Source organism: Excalfactoria chinensis, chromosome Z, assembly GCF_039878825.1.
Source record: "Excalfactoria chinensis isolate bCotChi1 chromosome Z, bCotChi1.hap2, whole genome shotgun sequence".
In the NCBI taxonomy this organism is placed as follows: domain Eukaryota; kingdom Metazoa; phylum Chordata; class Aves; order Galliformes; family Phasianidae; genus Excalfactoria; species Excalfactoria chinensis.
This window is the reverse complement of record NC_092857.1, coordinates 42,179,663-42,198,966: the sequence shown is the minus strand read 5'-3', so window position 1 is coordinate 42,198,966 and position 19,304 is coordinate 42,179,663. Positions and strand designations below refer to the sequence as shown.

The 19,304-nt window shown below is 39.0% G+C and overlaps 1 protein-coding gene across 3 annotated transcripts in view; it reads left to right on the top strand.

Moving 5' to 3' along the window:
• SLC44A1 (solute carrier family 44 member 1) overlaps positions 1-17,935 on the top strand; it is a 71,947-nt gene extending 54,012 nt beyond the window's left edge. The window contains exons 10-16 of one of the 3 annotated variants that reach the window (XM_072359112.1): positions 562-727; positions 3,306-3,462; positions 3,725-3,808; positions 4,883-5,020; positions 7,144-7,380; positions 8,832-8,912; positions 14,518-17,935. In XM_072359112.1, the coding sequence (XP_072215213.1) occupies positions 562-727; positions 3,306-3,462; positions 3,725-3,808; positions 4,883-5,020; positions 7,144-7,380; positions 8,832-8,912; positions 14,518-14,520 (866 nt within the window). In that variant the 3' untranslated portion in view covers positions 14,521-17,935. Of the gene's footprint in view, positions 1-561; positions 728-3,305; positions 3,463-3,724; positions 3,809-4,882; positions 5,021-7,143; positions 7,381-8,831; positions 11,108-11,140 lie in introns of those variants that run through there. The other 2 variants (XM_072359111.1, XM_072359110.1) reach the window with 2 other exon arrangements.
• Positions 17,936-19,304: the final 1,369 nt, after the last annotated feature.

Genomic DNA, 19,304 nt, shown 5'->3' with positions numbered 1-19,304 from the left:
GAGGTTCAAGTCTTAGTTACTTCAGTAGAGAAGCCTAGCAAATGCTTTTAAAATGAAAGGTACTGGTTTTAGTTTGCAGTGAATTGTGAGCAATAAAGGCCATAATCCATCACCAAAACCTTAGAATTCTGAAAATTACTGCTAATCCAAACGTATCGCAGAGCTATTTCTGTACAGTAGACCTAATGAGATACGAGTCTCACTGTGTAAATTCTATCAAAAATAAAGCAGACAAACCAGGAATGAAAACATAATAAAATTAATCTTATTATATGTAATTATATGAGTTCTTGGTACTCGGTAGGTAGATGTGGTTAGTCTTGGAAGTTTTGACCATATGTCTATAAACTAAAAATGTTGCAGGATTTTGAATATGCGCCAAAAATTTTTAGTGTATTTTTTAAATGCTGTTCCACTGATTGTCTCAAAAGATATGTCTTCCTGATGGAACGTTTTCCTAAATCTGAGGTCTAGTAGCATGAACAGAATCTGGAGTTGTTCCTCTCTGAATGGTTATGAACAGCTAATCACTGATTCTTTTTTGTCCTCATTAATTTCTAGGTAATCCTGTCCCAACTGAAGAAGGATTTGTTGAATTTCGTATGGCAGGCCCCCTGAAGTACATGTGGTGGTACCATGTGGTAGGACTGATCTGGATCAGTGAGTTTATCCTAGCCTGTCAGCAGATGACAGTAGCAGGAGCTGTTGTGACGTACTATTTCACAAGGTAAGGACAAACTTACCTTTATTGTAAACAGCCTAGAAATGCAGTTAGGAGAAATAATGAGGGATAGAGCTTTTGTGGAGAATACTTCCTTTCTGCCTGAAAACTGGAGAGTAGTTGAATTGTATTAACTTTCTTATATCATGCAAAGTCTTACGATAACATGTTTTGCTGGTTATGGGTGACATTCTGGGTGTTTAGGATTTGAGGTCTTGTTTACCTTGTAATGTGCACATTGTGAAAACATAGCTAATTGTCCAGTAGGAAAGAATGCAGCTAGAAGGCTATCTTTAATGCTAATAACTAGTGCTGATAAACTCAATAGAGACTGAAGAACTACTGACAGCAATTTGTTGTTATTATTCTAATTGTAAAACAATGGCCTTTAAATTAGTCATTCTTACTCCAGATTGCTCAGGGTCTTAATAGATTGATTATTTACATATAGATTCCCACAAAATAATGTACAAATATTAAAGTGATACAAAATATGTATGCATTGAAACTCCGTATTTCATTGCTGTATTTATGTCCCCAGTTGGGTATCAGAACATTAGGATGTTACCCTGGCTATTCTGCATGTATCTGTTGGCTGTTCAAGAAAGCAGTACTAATTCTTAAGCAGTGTTTTGTAACAGTCTTTGGGCATTAGAATTTGGTTTCACAGAGATCAAACTCATTTCAGAATCATGGGTTTGTCCAAACAAATTCATCCAAGCTTTAGAGTCTTGTCTCCAGTGTTTGAAGACTTTTCTGAAGATAAGGGTGCTCAAAATGTACACAAAATAAGTGAAAATTATCTTGTTTAAGCCATTTAGGACCCATGTTTTTCCCTAGAAAACCAAAACAAAACAGAAACCAAACCAACAACAACAGAAAACAAACAAAAAAAACCCCACCTGGTATCAGTTACATTATTAATATATCATGAGGAAAAAAAAATGGTATTTCAGTGATCTGAAATACAGTGTTTTGGTTTGTGGAGCAGAACTGTTGCAGTATTTTTTGGTTAGGAAAAGAACCAACAATGCCAATTGTCTGTTTATCACTTTTGTAAAATAGACAAAAATGCACATCATTATTCAGGCATAAATCTTCAGATTTTCTCAGTCTTTTCCAAGCAATATAGATACAAGTGCTTTGATTAAACAACAGCATGAGTAAAGGGTGTTGATGCAGTATTTCACAGTGTTGATTTAATTAAGGAAGGAAAACTTGCTTAATTCAGGTATGAATGGAGTGATGCTGTTCCTAGGAAAAAGACATATGTATATTAGTATCCTAAGTACAAATGTGGTTCAGAAAGTGTTTTGGTATAAAAAGCTGTTCGTGTGAAGGATATGATTAATTTCTAGGGATATCCATCAACCCTACTGTATTCTTGTGATATGCTATGAAGAATCTGATTTTTATTTTAATGGATTTTTAAATAATCATACAGATATTTTTTGAAGTGCTTAATCGCAAGTGTGTAGTTTGTCTTTTTTTAGTTGTGACTGTTACCTGAATTATATTTGATTTCTTATCTGCCCTAGTCTCTTCAAAATATATCAAAGGCAAGACAAATGAATTAATTTATTGTGATGACAGAGACTGTTTTAATAATTATGTCCTGCAGTATAGCAGTGAAATACATCTGAGAAGTTGTTATCAGATATTGCAGGGTTGTAAAAAGTGAGGAATTATGAATGAAAAGAGGAAGATTTTGTATTGCTGCAGGTTAACAATGCCCGTGTTTCATTTGCTTTATTGATTTATGTGTTTACCATCACCTGAAAGTGTATGGTTTTACTTCTAAATGAACCTGTCATTCCTGAATAGGAATTTTATTTTAAGATAGCAATTATCAATTGTTCCATACTGCTATACTTTCTTGAGTTTTGAAGTATAATTCTAAACTCTAAAGTGAGTTGGTAATAAGTAAAGGGCATGAAGATATTTCCACAGCAAATACCTATGGAAGAATGTTTTAGGTATGTTCACTGTTCATTCACCTTAGCAGGAAAGAGTTATTGCAACGTGGGCAATCAACATCATATGTGATAATCACTGAGTCTTCACTCATTTACATTTACTTCACAAGGAGATAGTGATCTGGGTGCATAGGTGTAGTGCTCTGGCCTTAACTTTTATGTGATTGTGTCCAAAGGAGAATTTGACTTCCCACACCTGAGCTCTAAAAGTTATTTGGAAGAAGATATAAGGAAAACCTGTTCAGTCATTAACGTTTCCCAGTGAAGTTGCACAGAAGTTATTTTTATGTGATGAAGATTATTTCTTGACCTTTTTTGAACAAAATTTGCATGAAAGTAGTTTTCTCTCAAGATGGGAACACTTGTTCTTTTAGTACGTGATTACTTGAAGATATAATAGCTAAATTAGACAAGCAAAACTAAGACAAAATTGTGACTTGTACAGACTATCAGTGTTTTATGTGGAGTGAACAATATACAGTTGCAACTACAAGAAGGATGAGAAATTCCTTTTACCTGCTAGCCTGTTGGGAATTTGTAGCAATTCTGTAGGATGACATTAAATGCGTGTTGATTTTTCTATATCATTCTTTTTCTCTTTTCAACAGGGAGAAAAGGAATCTGCCATTTACTCCTATTCTGGCATCTGTTAACCGCCTTGTCTGTTACCATCTAGGAACAGTAGCAAAGGGGTCTTTCATTATCACATTAGTGAAGATACCACGAATGATTCTTATGTATATCCATACACAACTCAAAGGAAAAGTAAGAGAAATAGTTTCCATATCCTTTCTGAAACTCAAGGCCAGATGTGCTTACAGATAATTTAGTTGAACTTATTGAGGAGGCTGAAAGGTGTCATTTTGAAATATTTGGTCTTACAAGGACCATAGGACTGAGAGTTACTGCTTGAGTTAACAAGTTGAGCATCAGTTACTGAAACATTAAGTAATATTATTTTCTTAAGATCTGTTCTTCTTACTGTGTGTCTTTTTACTTTGCTTCCATGAATTTTGTGCTTTCCTAGGAAAACGCTTGTGCTCGCTGTATGCTTAAAGCCTGCATCTGCTGCCTTTGGTGTCTAGAAAAGTGCCTGACCTACTTAAATCAGGTAAGATTTTCAGTAATCAAGTTCTATGTAAAGGAATGATGATATATGTGATTAGTAGAATGTAATATTAGGCTGACACATAATGTGTTGTACTTTATAACTGAACTGGATGATAGTACTTAAATCTTGTCTTCATAACGGAAATTAAAATACAAGGATTACGTTGGCCTTTGTTTACATTGCAAAGATGAAAGCCAGTACTGATCTTAGCAAAGTTTGTATCTCTACTTTAGATTATATTGATTTACTTATGGGTTGGAGATGATCCTCTATATGTCCTCTGTCAGGCTACATCTGATTTTAAAAATAGGTTTTTCATGACAAGGGACTGAACCTTTTCTGGGTTTAATATTTTGTGTTTACAGGATTGAAAAGCAATAAGTAACATCAAACAGTTCTTGTCATCTGTAAAATGAAAGAAGTTTCAAGTTGTGACACAGGCTGGTTAAACCGCCTTGGAAAAGACATTTAGTTGGCCAGTGATTTCACCACTGTTAAATACACCTCTAAATCTTCCTTATACAGTTGTGGTCTTTGTTTTGCTTTGTTTCTGGAAATGGGGAAAATATAATCAGAAGAAAACAGTAGTGTAAACTTAAAAACTACCCTGGTTAACTTTGAATGCAGTCTGTTGAAGAGTCTGGGAGTTATCTTGGAAGCACTTCTGTATTCTGGTTCTGTTTTCTAACTATCCCACTGCTGCAGCTATGCCTCTGCCCACCTCTTGCAGAGATACTTAAATTCTTTTTAATTAGTGTTTTTTTTTTTGTTGTTGTTGTTGTTTGTTTGTTTTTAATGAACTTGTTAATTCTTAAAGTATGAGCAAGGAAGGAAAAGAATGGTTATTCCCTACCTCAGACGTCTTCTGTCTGTGACAAGCGGGGACATAGACCTTGTTTCAATGACTCATAAGGGCATCTTTACCGTATGACATAGGACTTACTTAAAAGCTGTATCTTTTCTTGCTCAATTCCTTCACACACATTTTCCCCATTTTTCACTCCTTTTCCTATTCCCCTTTTGAAATATCTTTCATCAAGCAAATCTTCTTCTTTTTTCTTTTTTTTTTCCCAGAATGCATACACAGCCACAGCTATCAACAGCACCAACTTCTGCACCTCAGCAAAGGATGCCTTTGTTATTCTAGTGGAGAATGCTTTGCGAGTGGCTGCCATAAACACTGTTGGGGATTTTATGTTGTTCCTTGGAAAGGTATGCCTTGGCAAGCTTTCCTTAGCAATGTACCTCAGATACAAAGTTCCTTAAAATCCCTTTTTCTTAGCTCTCACTTTATTCTATCTAGCTACACCATGTACAGAAGGAGCTGTCCAAAATTAGGGTAGGTAAGCAGATGTTATGCTTAAGGTCAAGTAGAAATGGATGGATGATGACAGTTTTCGTATGAATACACTTTTAGGGCGTCAAGCGAAGTGGGGAGAGAAATTTTGAGGATATGTTTGTTTTTGTAGTTAGAAATGTAGAATCTTAAGGAAATGAGGCATTTCCTCTGAATTATGCACTCTGGGTTTTTGTTGAAAGTTGGCACTTTGCTGATGGCCACTTTTGACAAAACGGCACTGGAAGGCAGTATGAGGAGTCCACAATTAAGAACTGTTGGTTTAAGCAACAAAGTTACTTATACTCTGAGAAATGAAGTAGACTAGGATAGTTCCTGTGGTCTGTCAGCTTTTTTGTCTCTCTAAGAACTCTTCTGTGCTTGGTGCTGGTGAGGCCCTTCCTCAAGTAGTGTGTTTAGTTTTGGGTCCCTCTGTACAAGAAGGACATTGAGGTTCTGAAGCCTGTCCAGAGAAGTAAAATAAAGCGTCTGAAGGAAATGCCTTAGGAGGATTATCTGAGGGAAATGGGATTGTTGAGTCTGGAGAAGAGGAAGCTCTTGGGAGACATTAATGCTCTGTACAGTGATTTGAAAGAAGGTTGTAGAGAGATGGGGTCAGCCTCTTCTCCCAGATAACAGAGTCCAGATGAGAAGGAATGGTCTTAAAATTTGCCATGGGAGGTTCAGGTTGAGTATTAGGAAACACTTCCCAGAAACAATGGTGAGGTATTAGAACACACTGCCTAGGGAGGTGATGGAGTCACCGTCTCTTGAGATATTCAAGAACCATATTCAATATTCATTGTAGGTGTGGCACTAATTAACATGACTTAGCGTGTGAGGTGGTGATGGATTGATGGTTGGACTTGATGTGGGAAGTATTTTCCAACCCTGATGATTTTGTGGTAAAAATCTGTAATCCACTAAATTACTAGAATTTGATACTTGTCCACTTAACTCACCTGAGATTTGCCCTTTAGTTGAACTGAACTCCCTTACTACATTCTTCTTCTTCTGTTAAATCAGACTTCAGTGCACTGAGCTTTAATCCAGTAATTAAATCAATGAGATGTGTGGAGAAGTAAATATATAATGAAAATATAAATGCTCTAGGGATCATAAGATACATAATACAGTCTTATGGAGGAGTTTGAAATGTGTTAGGGAACATCTCCCATAAAGAATCTCTTTAAAACTGTTAGAGAAATACACCAGTAACAGAAATGTTGAAATGAACTGTGCAGTTTATAAAAAATAGTATCAATTAAACAGTGTTAGGTTGCCAGCCCATTTCCTCTACAGTCCAGCCCTATGTTTTTATGATACAGTTAAGCTGACCAGTAGTTCAAAGTTAAGCTATAGTTCATAATGGAAGGTTCATAAATGTTAGAAATGCTGAGTATCCACAACAGTTGTTATTCTGAAAGATGAAGCTGATACCTAGGGAACTACCTCTGTAGTTTTGCGAAAACATATGATGTGCCTTGTGTGTAGTAGAACCATTGTAATCTGACCGACAGTTGAATCTGAGCATTTCTAATTCTGATCTCCTTTCTCTGTATGGAGACAAGGTAGTAAGAAGACTAACTTGGAAGATGTTTTAGCCAGGTTATTTCCTACAGCAAAATAAAAGCCATACTATTGCCCCAAGCTTCACCCCCCAGACAAACAAACCAAAACCAAGTGCAGTTGCACCTAAGTTGTTTGATAACATCTGGTGCTTTTTTTTATTACCAGCTAGATGTAAATATAATTGGACCTGAAAAATACCTTTTGTAATGAAGGATGTGTTTGAAAATATTCTGATTTGCATTTGCTGTACCAACATAGAAAACATCATTTCTATTCAGAGAGGTGGGGAATCAAGGATGTCAAGGTGCTATTATTGCTAGTATCTGCAACCCCTGGTTATAGGATGGGCAGGGCAAGAAAAGCGTAACTTGAAATAAGACAGTTCTAATCATGCAAGCCTTTTGATTATTTATGTTTTCCTCTTTAGGTCCTGATTGTCTGCAGTACAGGTCTGGCTGGGATTATGTTGCTGAATTATCAACGGGATTACACTACCTGGGTGCTGCCTCTCATCATTGTCTGCCTCTTTGCATTCCTGGTTGCTCACTGCTTCCTTTCCATTTATGAAATGGTTGTTGATGTCCTTTTCTTATGTTTTGCCATCGATACAAAATACAATGATGGCAGCCCTGGAAGGGAATTCTACATGGATAAAGTTCTCATGGTAAGTTCCCATAACTCTCTAAGTCAAAAATGTAGTTCCATAAGGTGGATGTCTTGAGAGTGCAGTGAATCCACCAGCTGAGTATAAATTTAGTTTTTTTAAATTTAGATTACCTCACTGTCTTGTTCATGATTTGATCAGCCAAGAGAGATGTGATGAGCATTAGATAAGTAGTAAGGCCTCTCTGATTTAGCATTATCAATGCTGACTTATGCTTGCTGTCAGCTGGCAGTTCTCATATAGAATCATGCCTTTGGGTATCATTTCTTGTAAATGATGCAGTGCAGAGTAGAAGGCAGAAAAACAGTAAGGAAAGATTTGCTTCTTGTTCTTTCCTAGAAAGGACCTACCTTGTGATGTGGAAGAAAATAAACATCAGAATATTCCACCTCACCTGCAGCTAGTGACCACATCAAAGGTTTTCTTTTCAAATTGACAGCAACCGGAAATACCTTCTCTGTCTGGTTTTATGATCTGTGCTGGAGCCTAGATTATGTCAAGACACTTCGCACAGTTCAGTTTTGTTGTTATTCCCTGTTCAGTCTAGCTGGAGAGTAAGACACAAAAATTGTGCCCCTCAAATCATTCAGTTTGTTGATGAGTAGATGATTTCTTGATAACGTTTTGCCGCTTTAAGTGGCCCTTTGTGCCCCCAGGTGTAGGCTAGAGAAAGACACTCATGACTTCTTAGCAACATAATTTTTTTCTATGATTACTTGTTGGAAAATTGTGCCAAGAATTTAACATTAAATGCTGGTAAAACACTGCAGAATCTAGGGCATATGGTAAAAGAAAGTGCTATCTGATGACTTGGATTTTAGTACAGAGTAGTAGTAAAATGCAGCATGCTGTCAAAGAAGACAGCGTAGATCAATCACAAAAACATTGTACTTTTCTTTAGTCAACAGTAGGTATCACAAAATGCTAGTAGCTAAAGTTTACTGAAATTTGATACAGAGCACTTGCCCATAAGAGGACAAATAGATGAAAAACGCCTCTGTTAGTCTATTTATGGGTAGTTTTGGTTGGGGGAAATTTGAAGAATGTGCATTTAGGGAAGTCAGGGAAATAAACAAGACTTTGCAAGCAGTTATCTCCTTTTGTTTAATGGTGTTCTGCCATTACACTTAATTCGTAGGACAGGGTTTGGTTTTGTGACAGTTGCCCTCCTGCCTTCCTTCTCCAAAAAAAGGAGAACTTTGTGGACAGTACAATAGTTGTTATAACACCCCATGACAGATGGTTGTTTGACTTCCAATCCTTCAGAATTTGATAGTAGAGAACCTTGTGGTGGCTCTTTAGATATTTTATGGACAATTTTACCCACGAAAAGTGGAAGAAGGAAGTTGCATTGACTTTCTGAGCAGTTACATCTCTGAAGTTTTGTATTTAGATTAGATATTTGAAGTCTGATCTAAGAAAGCACTTTTCACATTACTGCTGTTTTTCAGGAATTTGTGGAGAATAGTAGGAAATCTATGAGAGAAGCTGGCCGGGGAGGTGGAGCTGAGGGCAGAGAGCTAAAACCAATGGTAGGTGCAGATGAGGAGGTGGCCATCCTCCAAGAGTTTCACTTTTACTTCCTCTCCCTCTTTGTCTTTACTGACTGCACTTCTTCAGGAGAAGTTTTTGTTCTCTGTATCACTCAAGACGTTCTGCTTTTTCTGTTTGTGAGCTTGCCTATCACCTGGATGGCAGAGTTTTTGTCACAGCTGAGACCATCTCCTGTAAAAGTAAGATGAAAGGAACTGTGTCATATGAAACAAATACAGTATCATTTCATCAGGCATACTAGTGAATGCTGTGAGGTATACAGATAGTCCTAACTGCCGAGAACTTTCAAAATGAGATGACTCTGGAATTCACTAGCCTATTCTGACTTCAATCCGCTTTTCAGTCTTGAAATAAGCTATTTTTGTTTATCTTACAAACACTGTAAAAGCCTGAGGAATACTACTGAGCACATCCATTGCTGCAAAGTAGAACCAGGCATTTAAAGCTGTCACCAAATTATTTTATACAGTGCCAAGGGATTGTGTACAGTGATTCCTTTCAACCTGCTCAAATGACATTTCTCCCAGTTGTTTGTTTTTATTGCCAACTACTTATGTTGCTTGTCTCTTTGTGTGCTCTTTCCATCTCACACTGTCAAATATGCAGACAGTGAACAATGCATCATCTATGCTTCCGCAGCCTGTCTTACTTATGATGTGCCTATTAGGAAGGCATTGCATGTCTGAGTAGCCTGGAATAAGGAACAGCCTTACATGATACAAGTAACAGATAGGTGGATCAGTTTGGAAGGTGGGGAACTGAGAGCATATGATGGAAAGCCAGGCTGGGCAAGGTATGACTTGTCATCGTGCAGTATGACTTTGTGAAACACAATCGTCTTCAGTCATTAATTTCTCAGAGTATCTGGGGCCTAACTCAGTTCTTCACCATGTGGACAGTCTGTTAATCTAATGGGATCCAAATAAGTGTATGCTAACAATTAGAATTTTTTTAGTTATATACCTGAAGCCATGTTGCATGAGCACTTTCTGGCCTAGCTGGAATGAGTTCCTGCTGTAGAACTGATAGATGTGTAGCTTTGCGTGTTTTGCTATTTCATTATAGCATACCAGTTTCTAGATTTGCTTACGCCTAAATGCTTCTGTGTCTGTACGTTTTAAAAACAAATTCTACTCTTCATTTACTGTTTCCTTCAAGAAGTAATTATACCTTTCACACATTAGGATTTTCAAAGTGGTCTAACAATGAAGCCTACCATTAAAATGATTGAAAATTGGGTTTGCAGACCCTGTAGTCACATTCAAAAGAACTGTCCTTCCAAAATTTTATATTAATGTGAATCAGTAGTTTGAATTAGAGATTAAGTGGTTTTCTGCATATGATTTCCTCACTGCTTGCAGAGACCAGTACTCAGACCTGTACTTGACTACCTAAAGCTTCATTATGAAGGCTTATATCCACTTCCCTTGTAAGAAGGCAAAGGAAGTACTGGCAAGTCAAGCGTATTTTTATTGTTGTAGAAACATGACTGTAAACACTTGAGCCTGGCAGTGATCAGAACTCCTTCTAGAACTGCTGGAGAAGATACTGAGCACTTGAGTGTAATGTGCTGAATTACTCCCAGTTCTGCTGCTCATTTGACAGTCTTGTTTGGAACTGATGGGGCCTTATTTTCTCGAGAGGTCTCCCATTTTGGGGTGTTAAACCCAGATGAATATGATAAATATTAGGTCCTCACTTTCTGACAGGGGCTGTACACAGCATAGATGGTGGCAGTTATTACTTCTGGGAAGTTTCTGATGCCTTGCACTACAGCAATGATAAGTTGTTTTCAGATACATCTGGATTAGGATCATTAATAGGTCTGTTCTGTAACTGTAGCACCTGTGGTCCCAAAATTGAATGATTCAAAATCAGATTAATTTTTCTTCAAAACAAACAAACAAACAAGCAAACAACAACAACAAAAACTACCCAAATAGTCATTACTGTTTTGCCTCAGCTTTCTTGAAATGGTTACTTTCTAGGCATGACAGTTCTAAAAATCAAGCTCCCTAAATGCATTTCTGTTTTAGATAGATGCTAATACCAGAGTGAGGAAACAGTTAGAATGTTTGGTCTCCAAAGCGACTGTCAAGAAAACGTTTTTGTACTTTCTTTATGGTTTCCAGTGACCCTTTTGACTCAGTTTCTTCTTGACGTATGGCATTTGTCTAAGACTATACTGTATGACTTTGTTTTCTAGGCCTCTGGAGCAAGTTCATCTTGAAACTAGCCAGCCATATTGGAACCCATTGACATTCCAAAACAATATATCTATACACACACACACACACACACACACATATATAAATAATCAGCCAAAATCAGAGAAAAGGAACAGGGATTTAATACTTTTTTTAACAATTATTTTTGTGAAACATGTACTCTTTTCATACGGGTGGCTTGTACAAGCAGCTTTATCATTGTTCCATTTCTAAAAATTTATTCATTATAGTCACAGAAATGTTGATTCTTATCTGCTTGACATTTCACAATCTGGAGGAGGTATCATTGTAAAGATAATTTTAGTGATGATTGGGTTTAGAGACAGATTTCCAATGATATGGCTAATCTGCTGAGAGTTTTTTGTTTAAATTTGCATTCAATTAGGACAGCTACACATAAGCAAAACCTTCAAATCAAGAAAAGTATTAAATTTAGCTTTTTAAAAGGTAGTTTTAGTTTTAGTGAGAGTTAGTTCAGTTCTAACTGGTTTATAAGCAGTCATTTTACTTTACAGCCCTGGCAGGGCCCAATTTTATTTAGCAGTATCAGATATCACAATAACCAACTCCTCAGGTATTCACATGTGTGGGAGCCCTTGCATCTCCTATTTAGCAGAAACTAGAAAATGGGGAATAATGATTTTTATATGCAATTTACTTAATGTTTTACCCTACTTACCCTCTTACCAATTCCTCCCCCCTCCCCGCCCCTGGCCCTGAATTCACTAGTCTCCTTCAAATGTCAGCAATGCTCCTTTAGGGACATAGATTCTGCATACGAGCGGTTCAAAGAACAGATTATTAAAGCTCAGTCTTAGTCATACTCATGATTAATTCATGACTTGATGTAAACATGCTGAGGATAGAAGGAGAAATGAACTGTAAGACTGTACAAACAAGTACACTGTAGTTCATTTCATTTAATGTCAGAGAGGTTTGGGATGTGTAAGGGACCATTCCTTGCCTATTGTTTCACCCATATTTCTATGTACTGTAGCAGGTGATTAAAACAGGAAAGGGCAGAGAAACATTTCTTTGGAAGTGTAACTGCCTGGGATAGTTTATTGAAGTCATCAAATAATGATAAGAGAACGTGTTTTGGTTTGGTTTTGTTTTGGGGAAAAAAAAAAAAAAAAAGAAAGGCAAAAAAAAAAAAAAAAAAAAAAAAAGCAGTAGTAGTATATTCTGAGATAACTGCATTTCTTTCAGTCTGGGAGTTCACCAGACATGAATGCTAATATTTTGTTCAGCCTAATATAATGGTAAATGGTTAAAAGCGTGTAAAGAATTCATGACCTGTCAATGCTATATAGTCCTTTTGTTACAATTTTTTTAAGAAAACTATTTTTGTTAATGTAAAGTTAATACTTCAGAGCAGAATTTTTAACCTTATTGCACTAAATATAAGCTCTGTACAAATAAAAAATGCCTCAGTGGTTTGATCACTCCATTCAAGAAAACCTTTTGAAAGAGAAAAGCCCTTCTGTGGAAGCTTTGCAATGGAGTGGAGAGGTTTGTCTAGTTAAAGAAACTCAGTTGTACTCATGGTTTAAAGAGGTTTAAAGGTAAGCAGTTCTCTGTGCTTCCTTTCAGAGGATCAGACGTTTAAAAAATAGAGTGTCACATAACTAATCAGTGCTCTTACCTTTTGGCAATAGTGAAACGTTTCACCTTTGCTTCTAGAAATCACTTGATATTACATTTGTTTAGTTTTCTTTCAGTAAGCCAGTTAAAATGACTTACTGTTTTCATTATCACAGCAACCAAACTGTATGAAAAGAAAATAAAAATCTGTTTAGAGGTGGTAACTGCCAGGGAGGTGGGAAAACAGAATTACCCAGTCTTGCAAGAACTAGGCACTTGTTTAACCAAACCACATCAGCTCCACTGACATCAGGAGGGCTCTCTTAAGTAGTGAAGTTGTAAGATACATTTGTGTGTGTGTGTTAACTGAACTAGAACTTCAACCTAGGATTCAGAATGGAGCACTGACTGGTGAGGCCTCTCAATGTGAGCTAGAAGTCAGGCTATCTAGAAGAAGCCCTGGAACAGCCTTAAGCTTGTGGAGAGAAAGCATTCCTGCTGTTAAAGCTGTTGCTAAAGCTGCAGTTGCACTGAACATTGTTGTCTGTGTAGATCAGTGGGGTTTAGCAACAGAAATTAAAAAACTGGCTCGTATGAATCCTAAAAACTGGACTCCAAGGCTAAGAGACTTTTCACATACCCAGTTGCTTCCAGAGAACTGTAATTTCCGTCTTGTTGGAAATTATTGGAGGTGCTTTGATCAGAGCCTTGGATTCTGCTCATTTTGACAACAAATATCTGCCGTGACAAGTTCTGCAAGTTTGTGCTCTCTGCTCACTGGAAGTGGGAGCTTTTCTCTGCAATCGCAACTAGAACTGCAATTGGGAACAAATTTTGTATTTTTGTATGACTTGACTGTGCACCATTTTTATAGCAGTTTATCCTGTTTTAAGAACAAATTTGATTTATTTACATGGTGTTTAAAAGATACAGGCAACACTTTTCTATGGGTAGCTGTAATGTTTAAGTGACAAACCTATATCATTATGGAGTTCTTAATAAAATCATATGCACCATTCTTATGTGTATCTGGCATGCTGAGCTTTTCAGTCATGCCAAAATGCATTCCATCAACACGCAGGCTTTCCAGTGGCCCTTCAGAGCTTTTGAATGTTCTTTGAAGTGAACTGCAACCAGACTACAAGCTGTCCTCTTCCAGTGTGGTCTTGTGCAAGGAGATAAGTAGAAGACTGGAGTTTAAAAAAAAACAAAACTTTTCAGGGCAAACCTGAACTCTGCTTTCCTCCCTTAGTGGAGGTAGTGGAGAACACTTGAAATGTAAATCCCTAGTTTGAGTAAAGGTGCTGGGGACTTCCAATTGTGAAGGATTAAATACTCTTTTTGCCATCAGTGTATGGACTGCTTTGCAGGAAGCAGTCTGCACCAGTTAGAGTGATGCTGCACTGGGAGTAACACTGCAAGAGGAGCAGATGCAGAAATAATCTTCTTGGAAAGTACACTGAACCAAGCAGTGCTTGAGGACTGGTGATTTGAGCCAGTGTAGTTACTGGTTCCCAGCATTTGGTTTCTGCAGACAGTCTGGGACATAGCCTCTAATCAGCTAGGCTTCAAAGGAAAATGCTTGTCATACTTTTAATTGTTTAATTCTTCTCATTTGGTTCTTCTGTCTTATTCGGAGGCTGAGCAACGTGTTGTTGTTGCTTTAGCAGAGGTTTGAACCAGATGAGGTCCTTTCCAGCCCCTGTGATTCTTTAAACCCTAAAGAATCTCAGTTGTTCTTTTAGCTCTTGTTTCTGTATTGCTCTTTCAGTGAAGGAGTACCAAGCGGCTGAGTGTCAGCTTCCCCTGTCCCACCGAACTTAGCCCATGCCTTCTCACCTTCCCAAGGCTATGATATCACCTGGACTGAATGGGAGGGGGAATAGGTGCAGAGCTGAAATTCTGAGATGTTTTTTTTTGTGTGTGTATGTGATCCCACTCCATCACTGTGCTTGCTGTGATTAGGAGTGAAGTGCATTACTTCTATAATTTCAGTGCTGCTCTTCAGCTAAACTCAGCACGTGGTATGGCCAATTTAGAACTGCATCTTCAGCCTTCCGTGAGCTTGTGTTCATACTCCCAGCTGCCAAAAACAAGATTGGGTTTTACGTGTGGCCTTAGCTTGGTGTGGTAACCCAAGGATGTTCTGTATAAGGAAGCATGTCCTAGAAAGGACAACATCAAATGGAAAACCAAGTACATACTGTCGTGGGGTTGGCCCTGCCTGGCAGGTAAGCCCCTACTCCTCTTGTGCCTTCCTTTCCAGGAGGGCTGGGGGAAGAATCAGAATGTGGGTTGTGGTAAAGACAGCTCATTAAATAATGGGAAAAAATCGAGGGGGAAAAAAAACATTGACCAAGTGTTTCAAAGGCAATCTCTCACCATGTCCCACCAGCAGTCTGATTGATGCCGAGTCAATCTCTGAGTAATGGCTACTGTGGAAGAGTCTCTCCTTCCCCCTGGTTTTATTTCTGACTGTGTTATTCCATGGCACAGAGTATTTTTTGTGTGGTTTGGGCCAGCTTTCCCAGCTGTGTCTCCCCTCAGCCCTTGCCCACCCCCAGACTCCTCTGCAGGCAGGGAGACACAGAGAAGGCCATGACCCTGTGGGAGCACCGCTCAGCAGTGGGTTTGTACACTGTGTGCTACCAACGCTGCTCTGATCACAGATCTAAAACACAGTACCGTAGGGGCTCCCGCAAAGAAAATTATCTCTGTTCCAGCCAAACCCAGCCCCCAGGTCCACTTACCTAACTGTAAACCCAAGACTCACTTCCCACATTTCTGTACAGCACCTTCTCAGGGTGGTTACTTCTTTCTGAAAGGGCTTTCTTCAGAGTAGGCGATGAGTCTGCTCCACAGTGCTCCCTTTAGGGTGGGAGCAGGGTATGCTGACTCTTACTCTTTCAGCACAAAATGGGGATGTAAAGCAGAAATGAGCCCTGTCTGTATCAGCATCTTGGCAACTGAGCAGCCAGTGCTGAAGACAACATATTTAATGTGCCCTCAGGGCCTGCACTTTAGTGGTTTGCTCTGAGTAGTTATGATGTATTCTATGAATGTATGTTACAGAGTCAGAATAAATGCATGTAGCAGACATATACTTGTCATCACCATCCAGTGGTCATTTGGTTCTGAATGCATATTACATGATGTATCGAACATGGCACAGTCATTTTAAGAAACATTAGAGATTAAAAGTAGATACCTAACGGTGCACATCCCAGTTTTGTAAATCATGGCTTTGCCTGTGCAGATACTGTTTACTAAATCTGAACATTTCAAGCCCATTGTTTCTTGAACAGCTTGTGTGTCATGTTATCACTACTGAAGTTCTGTTTCATCTTTGTGTAAAAATATAGCTCCTTCCCAAAGGAGGAAGCTCCTTCCCCTCCATGGAAAAAAATACTGTTTCACAGAACAAAACCCAACAAGCTTACCCGAAGCATTTCTTGCACTCAGCTTTTTGTTGGGTTGATGGAAGTTTATTCTAAATATTAAACTTTTTCAGTGCTCTTCCAACTGTTGCACCTCTGCTGTTATTTCCATCACGTTACAAGAGAGATAATGGAGATTAGTAACTTTATATTTCTTGTGCTCTGTAGCAAATACTGTTCTCAATATTTTATTTTTTTTTATTTTTTTTTTTTAATTTTATTTGTATTTAGAGAGATGAGAGAAGAGATGAGTTTTGGCTCTTGTAATGTGGGTCTCACACAGAATGCAGAATTTCTGGTCTGGGATGGAACTGTGAGGTATCTTGCAGCATCTGCAAGCTGATGCAACCAAGCCAAAGCTCTTTAGAGACATTAGGATTATGAGAATATTTCCAGAAATAATAGGTAGCATGAATCCATCTAAAATATCCATTGGGAGGCTAAAATACTTGGCATTCATTTGAGAGAAATCAGCTAAAACAGAACTACAGAAAACTAAAAGAAACTCTATTGTGTTCTACTCCCATGTCTCACTGAAGCCATCGTGTGTTGTGTGAACGTACTGAGCACAGTTTGGTATTTGTAGCGTTGGGTAACTGTATGCAAAATTGTAGGCTCCCTCCGGAATCAAAGTTACAAGAATTTTGAGCAGAAGTAGTAGGTCACTGCAGAATTATCCAAACATCTGAAGTTTCAGAGACAGCTCTGGCATCTCTGAAGTATTACGGCAGCAGTCGTGGCTACCACTCCTCAAGTGTGCCTGCCACCTCTCCCCTCTTGCTTGATTGAAATATGGGCAGGTAATGACCACTTCAGAAAGGCCTAGTGTGATTGTGAAGCTGAAGACTCCTGAAATCCAGAAAAAGCTGAGCGCTGACTGGAGTCCCTGTGAAACTCGTGATTTTTAACTTAAAAATAAACGCTCTGTGTGCTCCGGTGTTGGTACTGGATGGAACCATCCCTGCTCAAACTGAAGAGTATCTCCATAGAAAAACTGTGGGTTCATCTGTGTGGAGGGGGAGAAGGGGAAGAACACAACAAAAGTTTGCTTTGTTTCTAATATAGGCCAGGGAGCAAATGCCGGAGGCCAGTGGAGCTGTGGAGAGCAGAGTTTCACAGGTAGAAAATAGTTCACATAGTAAAGAAAATTCACATTCCATTTCACGGACATCTCACAGCAGTGTCCCCTGTGCCCTGCTTTTATTTTGTTCTTCAGAGCAAGAAAGGTGTTATCTTATAGAAAGGAATTATTTTTATAGTTTGGATTGTGTTGCTGGTTACAGTAAATCTGATAAGGAGAAAGGAAAATCTTCCAAACAAATGTTAAAGGCTTGACAGTACTCCAAACATTCTTGTGTTGTCGTAGCTCATCAAAGCCTCATGTAAAAAACATGAGTTTTTCATCCTCTTTCACTCACAGTTCTAACAGGGAAGTTAAACCCCTGGTCTGGTTGAGTAATGTACATTCAGCTAAGATAAAGTAACAACTGCTCCATTTTTCCAGTGGAATGCCACCTCCTTTTGGAATGGGAAAAGTAAGTGTGAGACTGTTTATTGTTGTTTGAGAACTAGAAATGTTTTATACTGCAAACTGTGAATGCAGGAAGAGACGGGAAATATAACAGTGCTGATCTAATCTTAGATTTTCTGTGTAAACTGACATTGTGCCAGGATACTGATGCAAAACTTGTATTTTAGTCTAAGAAATGTATAGATTTTTTAATGTATCAAAATAAAGTTTGTTTTTTGGTTAAATAAGAAAGTCTTTTTGTCTCTGTGAGGTGCTAAGAGCCACCTTTCCTCATAGAAATGCTGTCTGACAGCCCCAAAAGCAAGCAGAGTCCACCCAGGTCTGCTCTGTGCCAGCCTGCCCTCTGGATGGGAAGCTGCATCAGTGCTGTGTGTGGCTTTCTGTCTCTCACTTGTCCTGGTGCCAAGAAAAGCCATGCTATACAAGTGCTTTGCTGGGCTGGGTGGTTAAATGGGGTTTTGTAGAGCAAGTGTGCTTTTCTGTTGTCTTTCTTCTCACAAATCTTTTGCTCCTCAACTTTCTTGGGGGTATGGAAACACCTTGTTAACTTTATGCTGTGCTATGCAGATGAATTCTCCCCCATGGCCAGGTTCCTTGGCCTCTCCAGAATGCAGGCTCCTGGGTGGTCAGTCCCACACTGAGCAGGTTGATAAGCCTTCACTCTCTGTCATGCACTTGCAGAATCCTCTGCTCACGGCCAGGAGACAGCACTGTCAGGGCTGCTAAAGCTACCCACACCTGGCTTGCTAATGTGCTTTTCCCTACATAGACAATTTCTGGGAGAACACAAAGTAGGGAAAGGTGAAGGAAGTCCTTTTTTCCATATTGTGATAGCTATGCAATCTGTTCATCCCAGCACTGCCCCGACTTATGCAGGGCCAGCTGCTCTTTATGAAACGTTTTGTGCATGTTCCCCGCCCCCTAAGGAGGGTCTCCGTTCTGCAGAGGTGTTCTGAAGAGCTCAGAAAACTGCAAATGGGTGGTGAGCAGAAGCAATTCACAACACCTGTATAAACTTATTAGCAGGGGTATGTGCAAATGCGAGTTCATTCTCCTGTTCCTCCAATGGGCACACCTATTTTCTGCCTTCTGGCTGCCAGTTGTTTTTTTTGTTTGTTTGTTTGTTTTTTAATAAAGTAATATGCCAAGCTGAACAATGTTTTCTGCATGTATAATTACTTACTGCAAACCACACCAGCACCGCATTAGCGTAACATGGCTTAATTCACCCAGGAGCCACATCCAGCTCTGATGTTGAAGCCATTATGGCAAAGCAGTGAATGAACATAGTTGGGATGGAAAGGGCCAAACAGCCTCCTGAACACAAGCAGTTTCCCTGGAGGTGTGTCCCCTTGGCTGAGAACATCGTGTCTGTTTAAAGAATGAGGCTGCATGGCTTGGCTGGGTGGGTTTGGTTGCCTGGAGCAGGAGAGGCACAGTAGATGCTGTTCATCAGTGGAGGAGGTCTTGGCCTTCCATGGGGCTGGGACCTTCAGCTTGTCACAGGCTGAATTGTCCCAGCAGTTCCTCCCCTCAAGCCACAGCTCCTTCCTCCCACAGGGGGTACCACCAAGGAACTGACCCAGTTTT